Source organism: Zootermopsis nevadensis, unplaced genomic scaffold (assembly GCF_977971745.1).
Source record: "Zootermopsis nevadensis isolate Lab colony 2312 unplaced genomic scaffold, Znev_1.0 Znev_ptg000006l, whole genome shotgun sequence".
NCBI classification, from domain to species: Eukaryota; Metazoa; Arthropoda; class Insecta; order Blattodea; family Termopsidae; genus Zootermopsis; species Zootermopsis nevadensis.
In genome coordinates this window covers 11,915,563-11,935,519 of record NW_028259138.1, presented here as the reverse complement: position 1 = coordinate 11,935,519, position 19,957 = coordinate 11,915,563, and the positions used below count along the sequence as shown (strand labels likewise).

The following is a 19,957-nucleotide window of genomic DNA, read 5'->3' as shown; positions in this document are numbered from 1 at the left end:
CTGTGAATTATTATTTACGTCATAAAATCAAAGTTAAAATGCATCTTTTATACCAGTTAACATCTGCTTCCTGGTTTTCCAAGTGGTCAGTTTACCAGAGAGTTCTTCTAGCAAGATTCTGTACTATATATTTATTAAGATGATAGAGTTGCGTCATATTGTGAAAATATATATTTAATTAATTAACCTTGTCCGTCTAATCACAATTTAAAATTTAAAATTAAGATAGTTAAAATACCATGTGATGCTTCTTATCGAAACATTCGATTTACATTTAATTTTAAATTTTAAATTGTGATTAGACGGACAAGGTTAATTAATTAAATATATATATTTCTTGTTTCTCTCAAGTAAACTCTGTTTTAGCATAGCGAGAACGCATTATGGGTTCGTAGTGTCTGTCCGTCCGTCTCTAGTCGGTTTAACTCGAAAACCACTTGACGGATTTGGATTAAATTTGATTTGGAAGTTTTGCTGATCTACATAACCTCAAAATCGCACTTATAAATATTCTATAAGCGCTGATAAGAAAATGACGAATGGGGAAAATGCTGAGATCTGGTGACCAAAGTGTGAACTATAGTTATAATCCCATCTCCTTCTTCGTCTTTCAAATGGCAGTTTCTTCTGTTTTCCACTATCAATCTTCTGGATCTATCATACACAAAATATGCTGAAAACACTGAAAAGAGGTTCTCAGCAAAATTTAAATGTTTTACAATTGTTTTATTTGTTGAAGATGATTGTCTTCAGGGTTTTGGCGCTTACCTACGTTTCAGAAGTACTTTCTGCCTCCATCAACAGAGTAACTAAATAAACTTCAATGTTTTCGTTGGAAAGCCTGAAGGAAAGAGATTACTTAGGAGGCCTAGACTCAGATTGGAGGATACATAAAATTCTCTGAGTATTTCTTAGTTCTGTCAACGGAAACTTTCTGTTCACCCAATGTATTTTTTATGTTCAAGAAAAACGAAGGGTAGAACACTCATAAATAATGGAAGTCTTATAATAAAACAAAGGCAATAAGAAGCCGTACAATCTCATGAGAGAAGAATATGACAAACTGACGGGCTACAAGAATGGACGAGGAATAAAGAAACATCCGAACATCCAGGGCATTGTTTACGTAAATGTTTGAGCAAATAAACGAGATATTTACCGTTCCCATTTTATGAAAGATGGGACACACAATGGAACTTCTTTCCTTTCTGTGTTTGCTTTCGCAACATATTTCACTGCCCTATTTGGTTTCTCGAGCATATCGTGCTGAGGCCGTTCCTGAACATGAGTCATACACCAAGAGACCAGTCAAGGCCCCTCACAACGACGCCTAGCTACAAATATAATTCCGGGTACAAAATCATATTTTCAGGGCTAGAGAAAACCAGAATTTTAACTCGGTGCGTGCTGTGTGTCCCATGGGAAAACATGTCTGCTGTCATTTAATTCAGTAAGACGACTACCTGAGTCGTCCTAACGACATATTTGTGTCAGTTTATATCTTACATGCTCGAAACATGGCGATTACGCCCAATTTTGATGTAAGTTTAACACAAAGAAGACCTCAATACAGAAATAAACCTCATGGTATTTTGTAGTGGCATTTCCTCTGCACCAAATGTAACTAATTCACCACCATGATTAAACTAACTAACTAGATGGCTTACCGAACCCGAAGGTTCATCACCGAACTAACCAAAGCCCTGGGCCAACAAAATCCAGTCTCCTTCAACTCCTATCTCCCATAGATCCCGCCTGACATTATCCTCCCATCTACGTCTAGGTCTCCCCAGCGGTCTCTTCCCCTCAGGCTTCCCAAATAGTGGACCCAACCAACCAGATGGCTTATGAAACCCGAAGGTTCATCACCGAACTAACCAAAGCCCTCCACCGGTCCCTGTCCTGGGCCAACAAAATCCAGTCTCCTTCAACTCCTATCTCCCATAGATCCTGCCTGAGATTATCCTCCCATCTACGTCTAGGTCTCCCCAGCGGTCTCTTCCCCTCAGGCTTCCCAAATAGTGGACCCAACCAACCAGATGGCTTATGAAACCCGAAGGTTCATCACCGAACTAACCAAAGCCCTCCACCGGTCCCTGTCCTGGGCCAACAAAATCCAGTCTCCTTCAACTCCTATCTCCCATAGATCCTGCCTGAGATTATCCTCCCATCTACGTCTAGGTCTCCCCAGAGGTCTCTTCCCCTCAGGCTTCCCAAATAGTGGACCCAACCAACCAGATGGCTTACGGAATCCGAAGGTTCATCACCGAATTAACCAAAGCCCTCCACCGGACCCTGTCCTGGGCCAACAAAATCCAGTCTCCTTCAACTCCTATCTCCCATAGATCACGCCTGACATTATCCTCCCATCTACGTCTAGGTCTCCCGAGAGGCCTCTTCCCTTCCGGCTTCCCAACCAGTACCCGGTGCACACTCTTGTCCCATCCATGCGCGCTACATGCCCAGCCCATCTCATTCTTCTCGACTTAATCACCCTGACAATACTGGGGGAGGAGTACAGATTTTTACACCACCATGATTAGGTCTTGAAAATTAAATAATACTAAGACGTATCTGAGAGACCAGTCAGTAAGTTGTCTTAGTGACTTTAGTCATTCTGTTTCTAATCAGCCTGTTAAGTTAACAACAAATCTCTCATTAGAATCAATCGTCTAACAAAATTCTAGAACATTTCCGTAAAATCTGTCACTTTGCTATCACACCGATATCGACCCTTTAAATTTAATACGAAACAGAAAACTGTGAAAATCTAACGTGCAGAGACTTAAGTCACTTTACCGCAAGGAAAGAACTAACATCTCTGCAGTAATTTGTTAATGAAGCAGAGAAACCGGCAGAAGATGGTGATGAATTATCTGACGTGACGTGGGTGTACAAGAAACCAAGGCGATACAGCAACCAATCAATCAAACAGTTCCTTTTCATTTATCATCAAAAATAATACAATTTGTGATCCTGCTACATTTACGTTATTTTAAATTCCTATCTACACACCACGCCCATGAAGTTAAAGAACCATCAGCTCTTGGCGTTTGTTTGAGGAGTCGCTAATCCGTGTCACAAAGTAAACAAAAAAACCATTCAAGTGTGGAAAGGGGGTACTAATAACGAGGAGTAATTATAACAGATTATAATCACCACAATACGTCACTTATTTGCAGTTGAATTCTGTATGCAATGGGCCTACTAGAGATTTCTTCACAAAAACAAAATTCTATATGTCTACGTCACTCAGCTGTTACTGGGAAGATTAGTGTAGTGTGGTAATTAATGCATTTCAATTTAATCAGAAATTACGTTTCTCAGATTTCCCGCCATATTTATTGCAAATCCGACCACAAACACAGAATTCGGTGTTTTGAAGCTGTAATAAACCAGACGCTGATTATACATTGTTTGCGTTTTAACGATGATATGACCGTGGCACAGCTCTAGAAGTTAGTCGCTGGCTAGTCATGTCGGAGTACCGGGTTTAAGGCCAAGTCAGGTCCATATTGGATCTCCCCTATCAGCATCATTCCGCTTCTGCTCAATATTCGCTATGTGTCACAGACAGGATGGACAATAGACCCGTCACGGGTCCAGCGCCACAGACGTAATCTTAACCCATCTCAACGATAATGGCGTTATGCGAGCTTCATTTGTCGAATGACGAAGTATATGAGCTGGGAAAAAGTGGAAGGAAAACAATTATGGCCTTAGGAAAGACGGACTCGGGTCTCCTGACCTGCAATTGAACTAGACACCTGCAGAAAAAGAAGCAGGAGTGTTAACTTTAAAAACACGACCTTCATTAATCAAAAGCAAGAACAGAGAAACACGCCTCTGGGAGTGATATTAAAAAGCCTCCTGTTGTGTGCTGGGAACGTGGTGGGTGTAAGAGGTTCAGCGAGCATCCGCTGTATGGCAGCGCGATCGCTGCAGCTTGGGCGACACCTACTAATAGCCACACGAGTGATTTTCCAAAAAATCATTGAGCCGCGTTCTGATGTGGACCGAAAACAGAGAACGTGTTTTTTTACAGATCCGTAGGCTACAGCTTTCATTGCACTGATAATTCAAATTAATGAACAAATTCTTACTATACCCTAGAAAACATATTTTAATTAAACTTGATATTACTTATGTATTTTGCAAAATTTCATGTGCACGTACCTTCGAAATAAACCAAAAAGTAAAGCTCGATTAATTTATTATAGATGTACCACGCGACTTAAGTCAGTGTTGTCTTAAAAGATAACATTGGTCATCGAACCCTGTACAAGCCGCAGAGGTGCTAGAAGAGTAGCCAAGCTGACTGTGAAGGGTGCGATATTGTATGCTTGCTTGGCTGACTGCCCGTGTCTTCTATGCTCTACATCCCACCTCTTAATTGCGCGCACTTCATTTGCATTGTCGCAACACGATTGGCAGCGTGATACATAGGAAACACATGCTTGCAGCCAACATTGTTGTATTATCACTAACTTTCGGTTTTATTTCCGCGTTAGTGCAATAAGCACATGCTATATTATCGACTGCGCGTCGTAGTCGGTTGACAAGTGACGCCATCGTTTAAGACCATTCAGAACTACGTCGAAAAATTCCCCCATTCTTTTTCATGGCGTAACCATATCCACTTTTCAGAGGTCAACAATGGGCATTGCGAAGTTCCTGCAACAATCTCATTCTAGCCATCGACCTCATACAAAGCAAGTCCACAAATGTAAAAACAAAGAGGCATTCTCGCAAGGGGAAGGCGATTAACCCACGGACCGTCAACCAAGCGGTTCCGCACTGAACTAGTCCCGTTGTTGAAGTCGTCCATCCTCCGACACTAGTAACAACATGATGCAGCCAAACGTGTGCATAAAGGATCCAAGTGTAGACTTACGCAAAATAAAACAATTACCAAACATCGTATCACCAATTTCCTTCTTCAGTGGTTCATCAGTTATCGCATACAAAAGTAGTCAGACTCCTCCAAGGTCACGTTGCGAAATCTCAATTATTAAATTGAAAGAATTAACATTAATGAAGGGAAAGATTCTGTACTAATTAATTCTAATACTCTTATGCCACTTATGTAGAAACCCAAGCTCACATAAACCTGTGGTTATGAGACCAGAGAAGTGTAATCCTACTTATTGACAAACATAATGAGGGCTTATTAACATTACTTGTAATCAGCGACGTAATATAATCGTATATCGCATTTCACATGTTTTTTTTTAAATCCACGCTGTGGAACAACAACAATGTTTATTTACCGTTAAAATTAAACATCTAATAAAAATAACGTAACGGTTCCGAGCTGTAAAACACTACAATTTTTATATAGGATGTCCCAAAAATATGTATACACAACATCAACTTTGGTGGCCGCTTGTGAGTTAGTTACTCTGCGCTGTTAACTGTGCCACGAAGCTAACGGAGGTCATTTTGAACTCCTGTATTAGATTCGCTAATTTACCAAGTGCCAACGCTGACGTATGTAATGGTTTATTTCATTAAAATGCCTTTTTGGGACACACTGCATTTCCAACAACATAGGAATCTTATGCTGCGATGATAAATAATTATTAATAAAACGGTCTGTAATTAGTTTTACAACTCCGTTTAAGTTTACGTTAGTAATATTTTTAAAAAAAGCGTATTCTGGCGAAAACGCAAATTTTAGGTTCCAAATAAACACATTTACTCCTTCAATTTATTACGCGTATAAATCTGTAGATGATACTGAAGTCGCCCTAATTCAAATTTGATTTCACGTGCGTCTTAACGCATTTTAAAAATTAATCAGGCGTTCAAATTATTTAATTTATATTTCTTGGTATATACTAATGTTCAGTCAGTGAGAACAATACCTGACAAGTTATTTTTAATACAGAAATTTTTTTTATTATTATTTAGTGTTCTGTCTGACGACAGGTCCATATGAACAGGATCCTTCCATCCTTTTCTCGGACTGGGACCTGTTCATATACGTTCTTGGCAGATGATCCAGAAGTGGTTTGCCATTGCCTTCTTCTGTGTGTGAATGGAGTAATTGTTGGGATGCCACGGAGGAAAACTCCGTGTTGCCTAGACCACGGCCTTGCCCAACACAAGTTATAAATTCGAACCCGAGACCCCAGGATTACAAGGCCAGCGTTCTAACCGCTAGACCACCGCGGCTCGTAATACAGAATTATTATACTGCAATGACTCGATAGCCCGTCATGGCTAAGTCGGCTTTGGAATAGTAGGACTTAACAAGATTATAATGTATTCATCTCGGGCTACCGGCGGTGTCACGTGGTTTAATGAAGAAAACACCGAACATAACCAACTTCACCTTTACACCTCGACAGATTCTCATCGCCTAGTGACTCGATGACCTCCGCTTACGTTAGTGTTCGACCAGAAAGTCTAACAACACGAAAGGAAAAAAGAGGAACTTATATTTTGTACTATTTTCTTTACTTTTTGTTCCCATATGGTGATTAATCAGAAGAAAGGCCGTGTGTGTGACTAATTGCCTGCTTCATGGTCGGGAATCTTTGGCTACCGACTCGAAGGAGCTGCCAGCGGTGGATTGTCTCACCGCGCATGAGGCCAGCGTCAGATTTATGACGTGGCCTGCCGCAAATTGGCTCGCCTCTAATTTCATGCAGACTCGATGGTTCTTTATCCGTGGTCCGCGACACACTGTTCTCGCACAAAAATTTTATCTGAGGCCAGCTTCATTCTATGACGTGTCCTGCCCACACACGGATATTCCTCCAACCCCACATAGCGACCTGTATCAACTGCATCGATTATCTAACTATAACGTATTTATTTCATTGTTCCTGTTTTAATGGTCCCCAATATACTCCCAAATTTTTATGTGCCCTGTAGTTTGATATCCGAGTGTCTTGGCCTCCCTGGAGTATCGACAGAAGATCCAATATCACCATTACGTAAATGAGCACATAACCTCTATCCTGCGTCAGTCGTGCCTTTGTCCATACACAAACAAGTGTTCATTTTACATAATCAGCTCCTATAAAATTTGCGTTGGCACCAAAACCACACATAAAGATAAGAAACTGTATCTGATTAGCACTAACTATGTTTTCACTTAGACAATTCCAGGACTGGTTTAATCCAATCCCCAATTACCGTTCTCACAGTGAATTTGCTAAGATTTACGTCGTGTCTTTAAACACACCGACCTGGCGGTGAGTTCAAAGATGGCAGTCTTCTGGGTTGTAGCCTAGTGTAGACTGTAGACGTTTACCAACGTTTCAGAGGACTCATCGTCCTGATGATGGAGACAGTAAGGACCTTTGAAACGTCCGCGAACTTCTACCAGGCTACACAGCGCTACAATCCTTAAGACAGCTTTCTTTGTACACTAACTGTTACTGTCGTATTGTCAACATCTTCATAAAACTCACAGGACTTGGGACTGAAATAGACGACACTTGACGGGATAGCAAATTTGTCAAAGTTTTTGTAGGCCAAACGTTGTCAGCTGGACTGTGTCATTCGAAGTTGCAAGGTGGAGACAATTCAATGTGAGATACTAAAATTTTGCGTCACAAGTAGATTTACTAAAATTTATAGCATTAAAAGATCATTTAGTGCAACTCGAAAATAACCTATGGACTTCATGAAAATTTTTGTAATGGATAAACAAACATGAAATTTGGCCACATTACATTTTGTAAGTTTGAATATTACAGAGCTACAACTGTTTCCAGCCCTTTTTTATTTTTTGAAAAGTAACATGGTTACGACACGAATTTCTAATGCCACGACAGAAGAATAATAATAGTACCATTAACTTATACGACTACAAAAATAAAATACATGCACTCGTGTGAAGAAATTTGTTTATATAAAAAAAAATTATATCATGGCAAATTCGGGGAAAATATCTAATTGCTGAGGTCATCGGAACGGGGCATGTGGAATTTGAAATCGCGGCAGACGAATCTTCTGAGAGTACAGAGCACTACCAACATTGCTTCGAAACTTTGAGGTTATATATTTTAAGAAGCTATTTCCATTCACTGTAATAACAAGTAAATAAATACCATGAATCAGAACGAGAGTAGACACGGGAAGAACTTTCGAAACGACAAACAAGAGAATAAGTCTCGTATATTGAACTTAAATGTAGGTAACTCCATTAGTATGTAGAGTTTCTGCGTGTACATTAAAACTATTTTACGTACATTTTCGGTAAATTTATTGCCCTAGGGCATGGGAAGGTTTGAACAAGAAGAAAGGAATTTGTTACTAATGTGGCATGCACAGTATTATGGACCACTTAAAAGACTGCAAATAACTTGCCCCCAGCATACCACGGATAAGAATACAGATCCCGCAATTTCTATTTTTAAAAAAGCGTACTGAGAACTAGGAATATCTTGACTAATCATGTGAAAATCGTAAGGAATTTTGAGACATCAATGTTAAAAATGTTTCGGCGAGGAATGTGTTACTGCAGACTTGTTAAACAAGGAAAGAAGTTGGGTAAAATAATTTAGAAATGTACAAGAGAAAAAAGAAAGAACACAACACAATTGTGGCATGCATACAGTAACCTCTCTTGACAAAACAAATCGTCTCTCATTCTAACAGTCAGCTTGAAATATCGAAGGTGATTTCCTCGATTCCCAGATGGAGCTGAATCCTGAGAAAAACGAGGATGGGAAAGACGAACATAAAGTAGTGAAATCAAGGCTATCTATTTACCATGAAACGTCACGTACTGAAATTCCCCCCCCCCCCAAAACGGGGAGGGGTGGGGTGGTGGTTAAATGCAACAAAAACTGCATCGATAATTCAGATCTGAAACTGCGATATAAGAAATCAGTCGACATACGAAAACCGGAATACATTTTTCTCTGTTGTATCGTGACATTTAGCGTTCTGATTGGTGGTTGTGTCACAGAGGTAGAATGAAGACAAGATGACAACACGCCACACAGAAGTAGCTGTCAAATTTGCATCGTCTATCGTCAAAAGGGAGACAACGCACTCCATTGCACAGCACACAAGTCTGTTTGTTAAAACCGTGGTACAACAATGCTCAGAGTTAGTGGTCAACAATGTGGTGAGCGGAACAATTGAAACACTTCAAAACTCCGCCCTGGCTGTACGTTAAACAATAACGATGTACGTGAATGGATTGAACTGGCTCCGGTAACGGGATGTTGTGAACAGCAATGAACATTTTAGGTCCACAACAAATGGAGTGTTTTTTTTTTTTCAAAGGATGAGCTACTATAAGCTTTTAGAGAAGGACTTGCACTTGTGTTGTGCCCGTTAAAAACAGAGTATAAAAAAGTATATCTTAAATTTACTAAAATTATTAATAAAAGTTCGAGACGAAACAAATACCAGGTCTATAATAAATATTCTTACCACTTAATTAGATGTAGTACCATCACTCTAGTAGCTAAAAGACTTCGACTCGACCCTGACTTAAGACTGAATGAGCCTCAACGTTGCTCTGAACGTGGTAGGTTAGAAAAACAAGTCACTGTCCCCGGCCGGAACAGAACACCGGTCTTCCAGGTTATAGAGAGGTCATACAGAATGACCTGTGCGGTTCACATACACGAGTTAATCAAAGTATAAAGACCTGTCTGTGTTTTCATTTGACAAATAAATAATATGTTTGTCATTTATGTATAACAAAATTCACGTCTTTTATTTTCATATTAACTTGTTAGGTTATGTTTTGTAGTTACCGGCAGATATTAATTCCCACGTCGCAGAAGAAACACTTCAAAGTAGCGACGTTGTTATAGTTGCACTTGTAATTCCTCCTGAGAGAATAACAAAACAAAGCTAAAGAAGGCCTGAGTATTAAAGAAAAACTTCACAAACCCGTTTCGAGACGAAATACGACCTTGGAACGCAAAGCAACAAGTGTTCCACATGAAGGTCGAACACGTATGCCTCGCGCGTATCGTATCGATTGGTCGATACTAATATGTTCGACCACTCCTCGCTTTGTGCGTGATTAACATCGGATTCTATTTCACTTTCTTGATTGTTCCTGTAAACTCTCACTTTATTCAAGACTAACACAAAGTCAACAAATTAATTACGAGAAACTAATTCTAATTAATCAAACTGTAAACATCTAAAAAGTAATTTTGCTGCATTATTTAATACATTGTATCAACTACACACGTTACGGTGGGATAGTAGAAAACTTATCAGAAGGGTACAGCCTCAGAAGTGATAGATAGTTAATATAATTTATATTAATACCTCTTAATATTTGCCTAGGAGGTCAGAGGTTCTTCGTAATCTGCTAGGCTGCAGATTAAACGAGGGGGTTACGCAATTCCAAATTAAATATAACAGGATAATAAATCGTAAATCGTGATCGAAAAAAGGTCGTGGTCTATTTTAAGGTGGTATATTATACTGCATGAGCCGAGACCGAGAACCTTGTTTCAGCGGTTTCTTTGCACGAAGAGCATAAGTGAACGTAAGTGGGAAATTGCATCTGTACGCTTTATTAAGTTATACCTTCAAAACTACTGAACTCCCCGAGATGAAATTTGTTTCTGGTTATCCGCATTAAACGTTGCCGTGAGAGAGTTAAGTTTTAATTATCGTCGATATTACAACTCTTACACTGTTCTTCCCAAGTTTTATCTTGTGTTTCTATCGTCTAACCAGATAATAAATATTTTACGGCGATATGTCGTAAAAGCGGAGATCACCTACGTTAGACTTCATTATAGTTTCATAATAAGACATTTGTTTGTGAAATGTGAAAAATTCTACATTCTTCATAAATAATAATGTTTATGATGGAGGATGTCATTTCGTAACTGAACACGATACTCTCTTGAACGCAGTGTACAGAGCAAATTGTTTGCATAAAATGGCATTAACCTTCATCGGATTTAATTTTAATGCTTAACGGTGCATTTGAATCGCCACGTACGTTGGCTACCGGGTGTTCGCTTTTAAATTACGTATAGGGATTCTCTGTTCTGAGGCTTTCGTGGGAGCAAATAGAGGGTTGAAGTTTATCGAAGTTTGACTATACTGTATTGAGGGCCTGGGGAATTTAAGTTTAATCCATATTAGTCTAATAAGCCACAACACCGACTGAAATGTTCTCCAAAGCGGCTCTTATGTAAACAGAAGGACTTTTCGACCTTACACCGACACCAGCCAACTGCAGAACCAGACATGGAGCCTCTAAGTCTACGTATTCCTGGTTTCAATTCAATACAATTCGATTAGTTTAATAAACGTACAATATCGATTATTCTGTGTATTATCAGGTAAATTTCTTTCGATCCGTTTCCCTCCGTTGATAGATATGAACATAACCTTAAAATTGACGAAACTAGTCGTAATGCATATGCACATGAGAGGACCCTACCCTTACCCTAACTAATTATGAGGCACACTGGATCACGAAGGCACACGTGCCCCCCGGGTGCAACACGGCTCGACACACGAAGAGGATCATAACAGAACACAAAAAAAAAAGAGTCCCCTCCGGTTCCCACTAAACCGGACCTGCCTGAGGTTCTGTACTACCGGTGTGAATAACATCATAAATACTTATGGACGACCTTGCCACATTCAGAAAACAAAACGACTTCAGCAGTCACAATCGCTGCACAATATGGAGTCGATCTCTTCGGGCGATGAGGCCAATAGTGGTCTAAAGGAATTTATCTTCATCACGTTCTGAATGCCTGTGGATCATACAGCATCCTATCCGGCGAATATTCAATATTAATTTGCATATAGGACACACATGGAGGTGTGTATATGAGCAGGGATCGAAATGGACCAATTCAGAGTAAAGATAAAGAAGGGGTGAGGTCTGGGTTGCGTTATTGTTCAATCTCTTCTGGAAAGTATGCGATGATGACGTCATAGTTGAAAGGACATGCGAAATCTCACAGGACCTTGGAAAGGTAAGGCAAATTATAAAAACGATGAAGGAAAGCACGGATATTTGTGTGACAGCCAGAAAGTCAGGAGGGCTAAAAAAAACAAAAATAAAACAGAAACACTTTCACCTAGTTAAACAATATTTTATATCTGAAAAAGAGTGCTCTATATTTACATTTCAAATAATGCAGTTCTATTGCTGGGTTAACAGAAAAATATGAATAAAAATGTTAGGATTTGCAAATAAATATGACTATAAAGCCAGAGGAATATATGACATATAGATGGGATACTATAAATTATTCATAAAAAATTCTCTAGTTGAACTCTGCTAATACCAAAGCCTGCCACCTGATAAGGTCATGAACCAGTTACGACTGTCACATTATTCGTAAGAAATAACAGATTAAACAGCACTTACAAAATTATGTTGTCCGTCAGAGAGACAGGAAAAGAAAATAATAGCTGCAGAATTCTTCAGTCACTACAAAAAAAAACATTTTTTTCCCTTTTGGACAGGGAGCATTAACGTATTCATTCTGAAGGTTACACATATAATAACAGGGGGGAGAAGTCCTCAGAAACATTGCACTTATTCCAAATGTAGAAATATGGATACGAAGGATTTTTGTTTGATTTGCTTCAGAATTATATAAAAACAAACAATATTACAACGTGTACAGAATTTATCTTTCAAAAACTAAACAGCACACAATACAAAACCATAGTCTAAATCGTTAAGCAGAAATTAAGACAATCACAAACTCAAACTACCTATTACAAAAATGTTATATCTTTAGCGAAAAAGTATCCAACAGATATCAGAATTTTTAATTCTGCTCTATATCACATTAGAGAGGAGCAAATATTTATCTTTAGCTTAAAAAGCAAAGGGATTTGTATTTTGGACTGTGCCCCCATTAGACCACGTTCAAACAGTTGGATCATTGCTGTAAAATTACTCTCATTCTCTCATGATGAATTAAGTTCTATAAAAAAAAATCCCTACAGCATCGTAAATGTCAAAAGTGGAAAATGTTTTAAATTTTAAGGAGATGAATATATAAATCAGGCACAGGCAAATTACATATAACACTGTGTGCCATCAACATAAATCTGTGATACTTGCACATTGTAAATCATCAATTACATTAAAATATAAGTTGGATAAGAAAACGCTATTTTATTCGCTGGAAGTTTTCAGCAACGAACACGGAACTCAGTCATAACACACGCAAAATGCTGTTAAAATTCTGTAACAACGAATGGAATTTGAAAGAACGTGGATTTGAACACAGACAATTTAGAAAATATTTAAACCCCTTTATCATCTCCACTAATTTAAGAATGTGGTCTCATTTCGGTCACAGCCTTTATACAAAATAAATTACGAAACACAACGAAAGAAAAAATAATTTTTGTGACAACAACCTTGCAACTTAATTATGATTTTAATGCAAGAATGAAGACGAATTACGTAATTTTAAAAAGTGGATAATCTTCACATCTTTGTGAAACTACAAACATCATAAACCAATCGTATTCCATCCACGTAACAGCGAGACAAGTTAGGTGTCTCCCAGAAGTTTCTTATGGTAATCATTCCACCTCTGGATTATTAACTTCCTAGGAAGGAGAACAGTAGAATTAAGTAAATTCATCCTCCACCCCTTTTGTACCTTCAAATCATCCCCTGTCTCTCATTACTTCTCAATTTCTTCCACGTCTCAGTATCCTAGACCCTACTCACCTTTGCTACCTCATCCCTTTCAGGTGCACCTACAAATCTTCCTTCTACGTAATTTACAACCTCATCATGAGTTATTTTTTAATTTTGCTGGTTTTCATTTAATGACACTTGAACAGTCAAAGCCCTTATGGAAGTACCTGAAGACATATTCCGCTGATTTAATGGAAGTACAAATTTTCATAAATGGCCAAATCCAAATTATCTGAATATACCAAATTTCTTTCTTAAGTAACTTCAAATACTCGCATTAAACACGATTATTAAGTAAAGTTGTATTATTTTTTTATTATTTTTCTTACTCCTGAAATATTACAAGCTTCAATTTAAGTAATGTTACTTTTACTGTTATATTTAAAAATCGATTACTATTGAACATTAGCCAGCAAAGAAATTTTCCAAGGTTACAAATTTTAATTTAAATGTGACTAATCTTAAAATTTTAGGAGACCGTTATACTAGCATGCAGGACTGTGTTAAGAAAAGCCGATGAATTCAAACCTTCACCCATAAATTTACGATAAATGTAAAATCTAAAAACGTCTTTCCGTCCCCCTTTCCAAAGCAAGATCTTGTTACTTAAAAAAATGCCAAAAGAGGGCATTTTAAAGGCATAATTTCAAGATGAGTGATGATAATAAAATTAAGAAGACAAGCTGAATGGTAGTAAAAATACATTTCTTCCCTACAAAAACACCAAACATTTTAAGTTATACATTCGAAGGGTTTAATTAAATTAAGCTTCGAGAACGAGCGTCAGAGATCCATGGCAGCCAGGGCAAGGATTTCCTCGCAGACTTTCTTGTAGCACCATGTGTCACCATTGAGTCTCTTGCGCAAGATGCCTACCATGGGCTGATGAAGAGACGAACACCCAGAACCAACTGGAATCAAGCAAACCTCCAGTTCGAAGGTCAACTTGCAGTTGTAAATTTTATCTGTGCCCTTCTGACTAACGGATCCATCTGCCACTTGTTCCACTTTCCCACGCAATGTAAATCTAAAATATAAGAATGATGAATGCAGTGTTTATACAATCAGAGAAATCATTGGTCTTAATACAACGAAAAGTCATTAAGATTATTCTTAGAAGTAAAATTCTTTGTGTTATGGATGTAACAACGTTGCTATGAAGCTTGGCTCCGATTTCGTGACCCACTTTCTAAATTTGTATTTGTAAATCTCAATACGTAACTAATATGTTGTGACCTTCCACCTGCGCTCCGAATTCTCCATATATCATTCTTACATTAAAGTCGCGTTTCGAAGCTCCGGTGATTCATATAAATCGCTCAGGTACAGACAAGCTCTTTCGGCCTGAAGTCGATAACTCTTCTGATGTTTTCAGCACCTCTCTGCAATACATCGACGAAGCTCTGTTAAACTTTCTTCCAATTAGCTTCAGTCGTATGACTCACTGTACAGCAAATCAGAATATTCTTCGAGGCGAAGCTTAACAACATCGTTTTCATCAGCTTTCAGGGATGAGCAACGTCGAATGATAAAAGTTTCGTCAAACACTGCAGTTGCCATCTTCAGGGTAAACATACAATGGCTGAGGATTTGGAAGTCTTCTTTTTAGGAAAGGTAGTAGGCGGCAAGTGGGATGTGGCGAATCAGATTCGATCTGGCTGAAAACACGACATACAATACAAACGTTGTTCTCATTTGATATGCAGCCGAAATCGGTTTCGAAATTATTAAAGTTGCTCTCGTTCAAAATTAAAAAAAAAAAAAAAACTTTCTCACCGCTGGTTTGAAACGAATTAAATGCATCTGGACACAGACAGGTATCATAATTCGCAGGTGTCAGTGTAAAGGATTTACATGCCAAGTTCAAAACGTACAAACAATTCCAGGCCTGTACTTCATGATACCTATACGTAATTTAACAAGTTTATCACTCCAGCCTAAATACATATGTAAATTATATGATAAAATGTATGGAAAATTTTTTGAAAAATCAATAAACCTGATTTCTAAAAACGCTTCGAAAATCGTTTTTCGTTTCGTGAACTTTTTAAAACTTGTACAACCTTACCCCGTCATTGGATAAATTTTCCCGATGTTTAATGTGATTATTAAATCCGGTGTCTCGCTCTGGAAGTAAGAGAGCTACGAAACGTGAGACAGCGAGAAAATAAAATTGAGAAAATTACACAATGAATATATTTATATTTCATTTTCTTAATCCAGTAATATTACGACTAAAAACTGCTAAAGAATATGATGCAGGCCGACACGGCACAAAGCACGAATAAATTGATAACAAAATGCGCACAAGAAGTTAAAATCTTATTGAAAGAGATGTAGTGGCCCACGCGGGACTCGAATCCATGATTCCAGTGTTCGACCTCACCAACTCCGCGCTAGTTTAGAATGGGCGTCCACCGGAATCGAACACTGGACCCCCCCCCCCCCTCCTATGGGGCGCTACACTTCGAATCGGGCGTCATTCAGACAGGCGGCACTGTTCCTTAGTTGAGGGATCAGAGCTTCAGAAGTGCAACGTGGAGATATCAAATCTAAATCAGGATTCGTATTTCAGACACTGAATTATCCCAGCTTAGAGACCAGAACTGCAGCAGGTAAACGCACGAACCACTAGTTTTGATTGCTACCAGTTCCACAGTCAGCAAGAAAACCAACAAACGCATGAGATTGTACAGTCCACAGATCAGGAGAAAATCCCTGATAGGAATTCGATATACGCGCATGCGCGACATTTCGCGGTGAGTGACCACCCATCCTAAAAGCATTCGTTCCACAACCACTGAACGAACAACAGACGACAGGCTTTCATGTGTTCTAATGGGTACAGCTTTAAGATTACCTCACAGAGGCACAGCGATTTAATCTAGAATATTATCGCAACACCCACAGAACACATTAGAGGTGCACTCACTACACGATACTCGTAACTGCTTGATGTTTTCAGTCTGTGTGTAGTAGCGTAAAACTCTGACGTATCGCACTTCCCACCAATAGCAGCCCTCTAGTCCAGCTGATAAGTAACATTCCCCCCGCTCCGCACCAGAAACGACTTCCCCCAGCAGAGCTTTTCTCGTGATCTGTGGACAGTACGTTGCACATAATAACTTGGCTCGGTAATTCTTCGATTAGCCTCGTCACGTGAGAATAAAGCCCGCTACAAACCACATAAACATCCTTCCGATATAGAACAGAGGCCAAATTACAGAAGAGACCACTACAGGATGTGGGGACTACAACGGCGACCTCAAACCAAGGCAATTTTTTGTTATACAAACGGATATGATGATCTTGCAGTGCCGTACCCAAAAAAGTAAACATGCCTGATTTGGTACAGTGTGTTAGAGGCGGGGCAGGTACTCCTGTAGCAGATGATCGCGGGTTCATCTAAATAAATGGTTTCAACGTGAAGAAGCGAAACTCTGTTTCCTTGTTAAATGATCCTACGAAACGCAAAAAATGGCTAACCTCAGCTCCGAAGTGCAATTTCATGGTTGCTTCATTTCCGTTCTATTAACAGACCATGATTAAGTCTTAGGTGAATAGATGAGGATTCGGAAGGTGGCGGTCGCTGTCTATTTCAATTCGTATGAATGTACTGAGTAAAACTTCTAGTAATCTTTGAGGCAATGAAATTTAAAATGTGACTTCGGGATTATGCCTTAACGAAGTTCCATACAAATCCATATCGAGAAAGAGTGGTTCAAGCGACGTCTGTTTGTTGCATCCGAAAAGCATTCAGATGAAATATGAATAAAATACGGCGATGCAATGTGACACCAGGTCGCCGACTGGCGGCCACTTACGTAAGCAACCCCTTCGAGAGTATTGCCGGCTTACAACGAACTAAGTTTGCACCTGATATTTAATCCGTGTTCACAGCTATTCCATAATTCGTTCTTAGGCTATTTAATATTTAACTACATTCTCTCAACTGCAGAAGTTACACAGTGTCGAATGAGGTGGGAAGATATTAATAAACATATACCATTCTCCCGTAAATATCGTGTAGGCGAGAATACCACTGCTACGATAATCGATATTCCAGCTGATATTCAAATCGATTACAAGTCTAGAGCGTAACAGGTACACCACACTGCTAGATACACTCCATAGTCTTAATTAACTAACTAACTAACTAACGGACAATCTCCACAGACTTCCAGCGACCGCGACTTTGTGTGATTTGCATGGTTCCCACAATTAGCGCACACAAAGCAGTCAATCAACATGCTGCAGCCCTCATCCATTCCAGAAACAGTGAACCTCCCTGCCATTAGTTAACAAGGCGGATGAAGGCGACATGTAAGTCGAGACACAACGCGTTAGCCTTGCCGCACTATAATGGTTTATAATTAAACTCATGCTGGGAGATGCTGCAGTCAACTAATAGACTTGTATTAGGGCCTCTACTGGAGGCTGCACACACTTTGTACTGCAGGAGCGACCAGTCAATGATGAAGGTGAAGTTAATCTTGCGCCTAGACACATCTTGAAGATCTGTGGGAGCGGAGGTCGGTACTGCGTACAGCTACGCGCTCCGGCCGCTTTGGAAAAGGGGAATCTGGCTCAGGCGATGAACCTTTGAGTTCCATAAAATGTTGGGGATTTGAGTGGCTGAGCGACTGTTTGCAGAGTTAATGATTCACTGAATAAGAAAAATAAATCATCAAAATAATTAATATCGATATACACTGCAAGTATATCAACTTTTTCATGGTAGGCTTTATGGATTTTGTATTCGTAATATTAGCCTAATGGCGGCTGAAGGAGGATAATACCCGCTGAAAGGTTTAGGTCTCCTCTCAACAGGCATAAATTAAGAGACGAATTTTCGGAGAAATCGGTAGCACTATAAAATACAAAGCCAAGTTCAGATTTGTGACTGCCATCGATAAGTAATCAATGATTTTTGCTACGTAAGTGGAAATTTTATTAAATAGACAATTAAATAACCTACATATCCGATTTTTGTGTAAACTATTTCTTAAGTGAAAACGTTTGCAGTTAGGCCTCCACTGGGTAAATTAATCTTGGTTTGGATCTAAAAGCTGAAAGTGAATACAGAAGAATCATCTTCACTCCACGGATTAGGCAATTTTCCTGTTCCTTCTTCGCAATATATCTCGCCATTTTTCCTAAGTCTCTCTTTCCTGAAGGTCTATGCTAAAGTGCTCTTTTCGAAATGAAAGGAATATACACCCTATAAATTATGTAATGCAAGATACAAGAAGTGAGTAATTAAAGTACCTAATTATTATTAATTTCCAGCTCCTGATTTCCTCGCCAAATAGACTGAAGGACGTATTGAAACAAGAGGATTGCGGCAGGAGAGGATTCTTCAGTGGCGAGGAGCCTCTCACTGGGAGCAACCCTAAGTGATGAGGGACGGTAAATAAGTCATGCTCTTCAATTATTACAATGCAGATGGAAGTACGTGCTCCAGGAACGACACTTTATAACACAAATCCTAAAAAGTGCGGGAACGCCACGATCCGATCCAGTGCCACAAAATACCAACACTGCAGGAGTCTCCCCCCACCCCCCAATTTGTTCTGGAATTTCGACGAATTCTTCATTCGTATTTAAAAGATCCAGCCCAGTCCACTTGTTACCACGAATGAATGACTTAGTTTAAGCAGTCTTAACTAGGGCGGAGTGATAACATTTCAGACAGACGGACGGACGCATATAGAGGGAAATACATGAATATAGGTATATTCTGTACATAGGCCGATGATTACTAATGGGCGTATTGCCACCAAGTGAAGAGGTAACACTGTTTCTCTGCAAAAAAATTTAGCCCGCTCCAAAAAGGTGTCACTGGACTTCAAATTCAAAACTTCACGCATCTTTGACCTCGGCAGTAGAAGGAGAAGTCGGTTTCACGCTCAGGCCGACATAACTTCAGGTGAAGGAGACAATGCCATCAACCTAATAGGTTTTACAGGCCTTAAGGTCATTAAACGCGGTAAAAGAAATTCTTCGTATAAATTTACATCGAACGACAGTCGTCCAGAGGAAAGATACGGACAAACTGAGGACGTTTCAGAACAAAGTACAGCTAAGAAAAATCTTGGACCCGAAGGACTCGGAAAACTACACGAGAAGATTCATAAATTGTACTCTTCACAAGTATTATTAGAATCATATGAAGGACGACAAAGTGGACAGGTGACATGAGAGGAACCATTCACGATCTATAGTCAGCCAGGAACACAACCGATCACCACGAACTGAACAGCCATAGCGTATTCGGCGACTGGATCTGAGGATACCACACGCCAATGACAGCAAACA

General features: G+C 39.3%; 2 protein-coding genes across 5 annotated transcripts in view; both read right to left on the bottom strand.

The window, feature by feature from the left end:
• LOC110840051 (paired box protein shaven) overlaps positions 1-9,787 on the bottom strand; it is a 555,926-nt gene extending 546,139 nt beyond the window's left edge. For 2 of the 3 annotated variants that reach the window (XM_087343728.1, XM_087343730.1), the window contains exon 1: positions 9,403-9,484. The gene's annotated coding sequence lies outside the window, so the exon portion shown is untranslated. Of the gene's footprint in view, positions 1-9,402; positions 9,485-9,731 lie in introns of those variants that run through there. The other variant, XM_087343729.1, reaches the window with a different exon arrangement.
• A 2,261-nt stretch (positions 9,788-12,048) lies between these two features.
• LOC110830994 (maternal embryonic leucine zipper kinase) overlaps positions 12,049-19,957 on the bottom strand; it is a 52,709-nt gene continuing 44,800 nt past the window's right edge. For both annotated transcript variants that reach the window (XM_087343700.1, XM_087343699.1), the window contains exon 13: positions 12,049-14,666. In XM_087343700.1, coding sequence (XP_087199826.1) covers positions 14,423-14,666 — 244 coding nt within the window. In that variant the 3' untranslated portion in view covers positions 12,049-14,422. The remainder of the gene's footprint in view (positions 14,667-19,957) is intronic.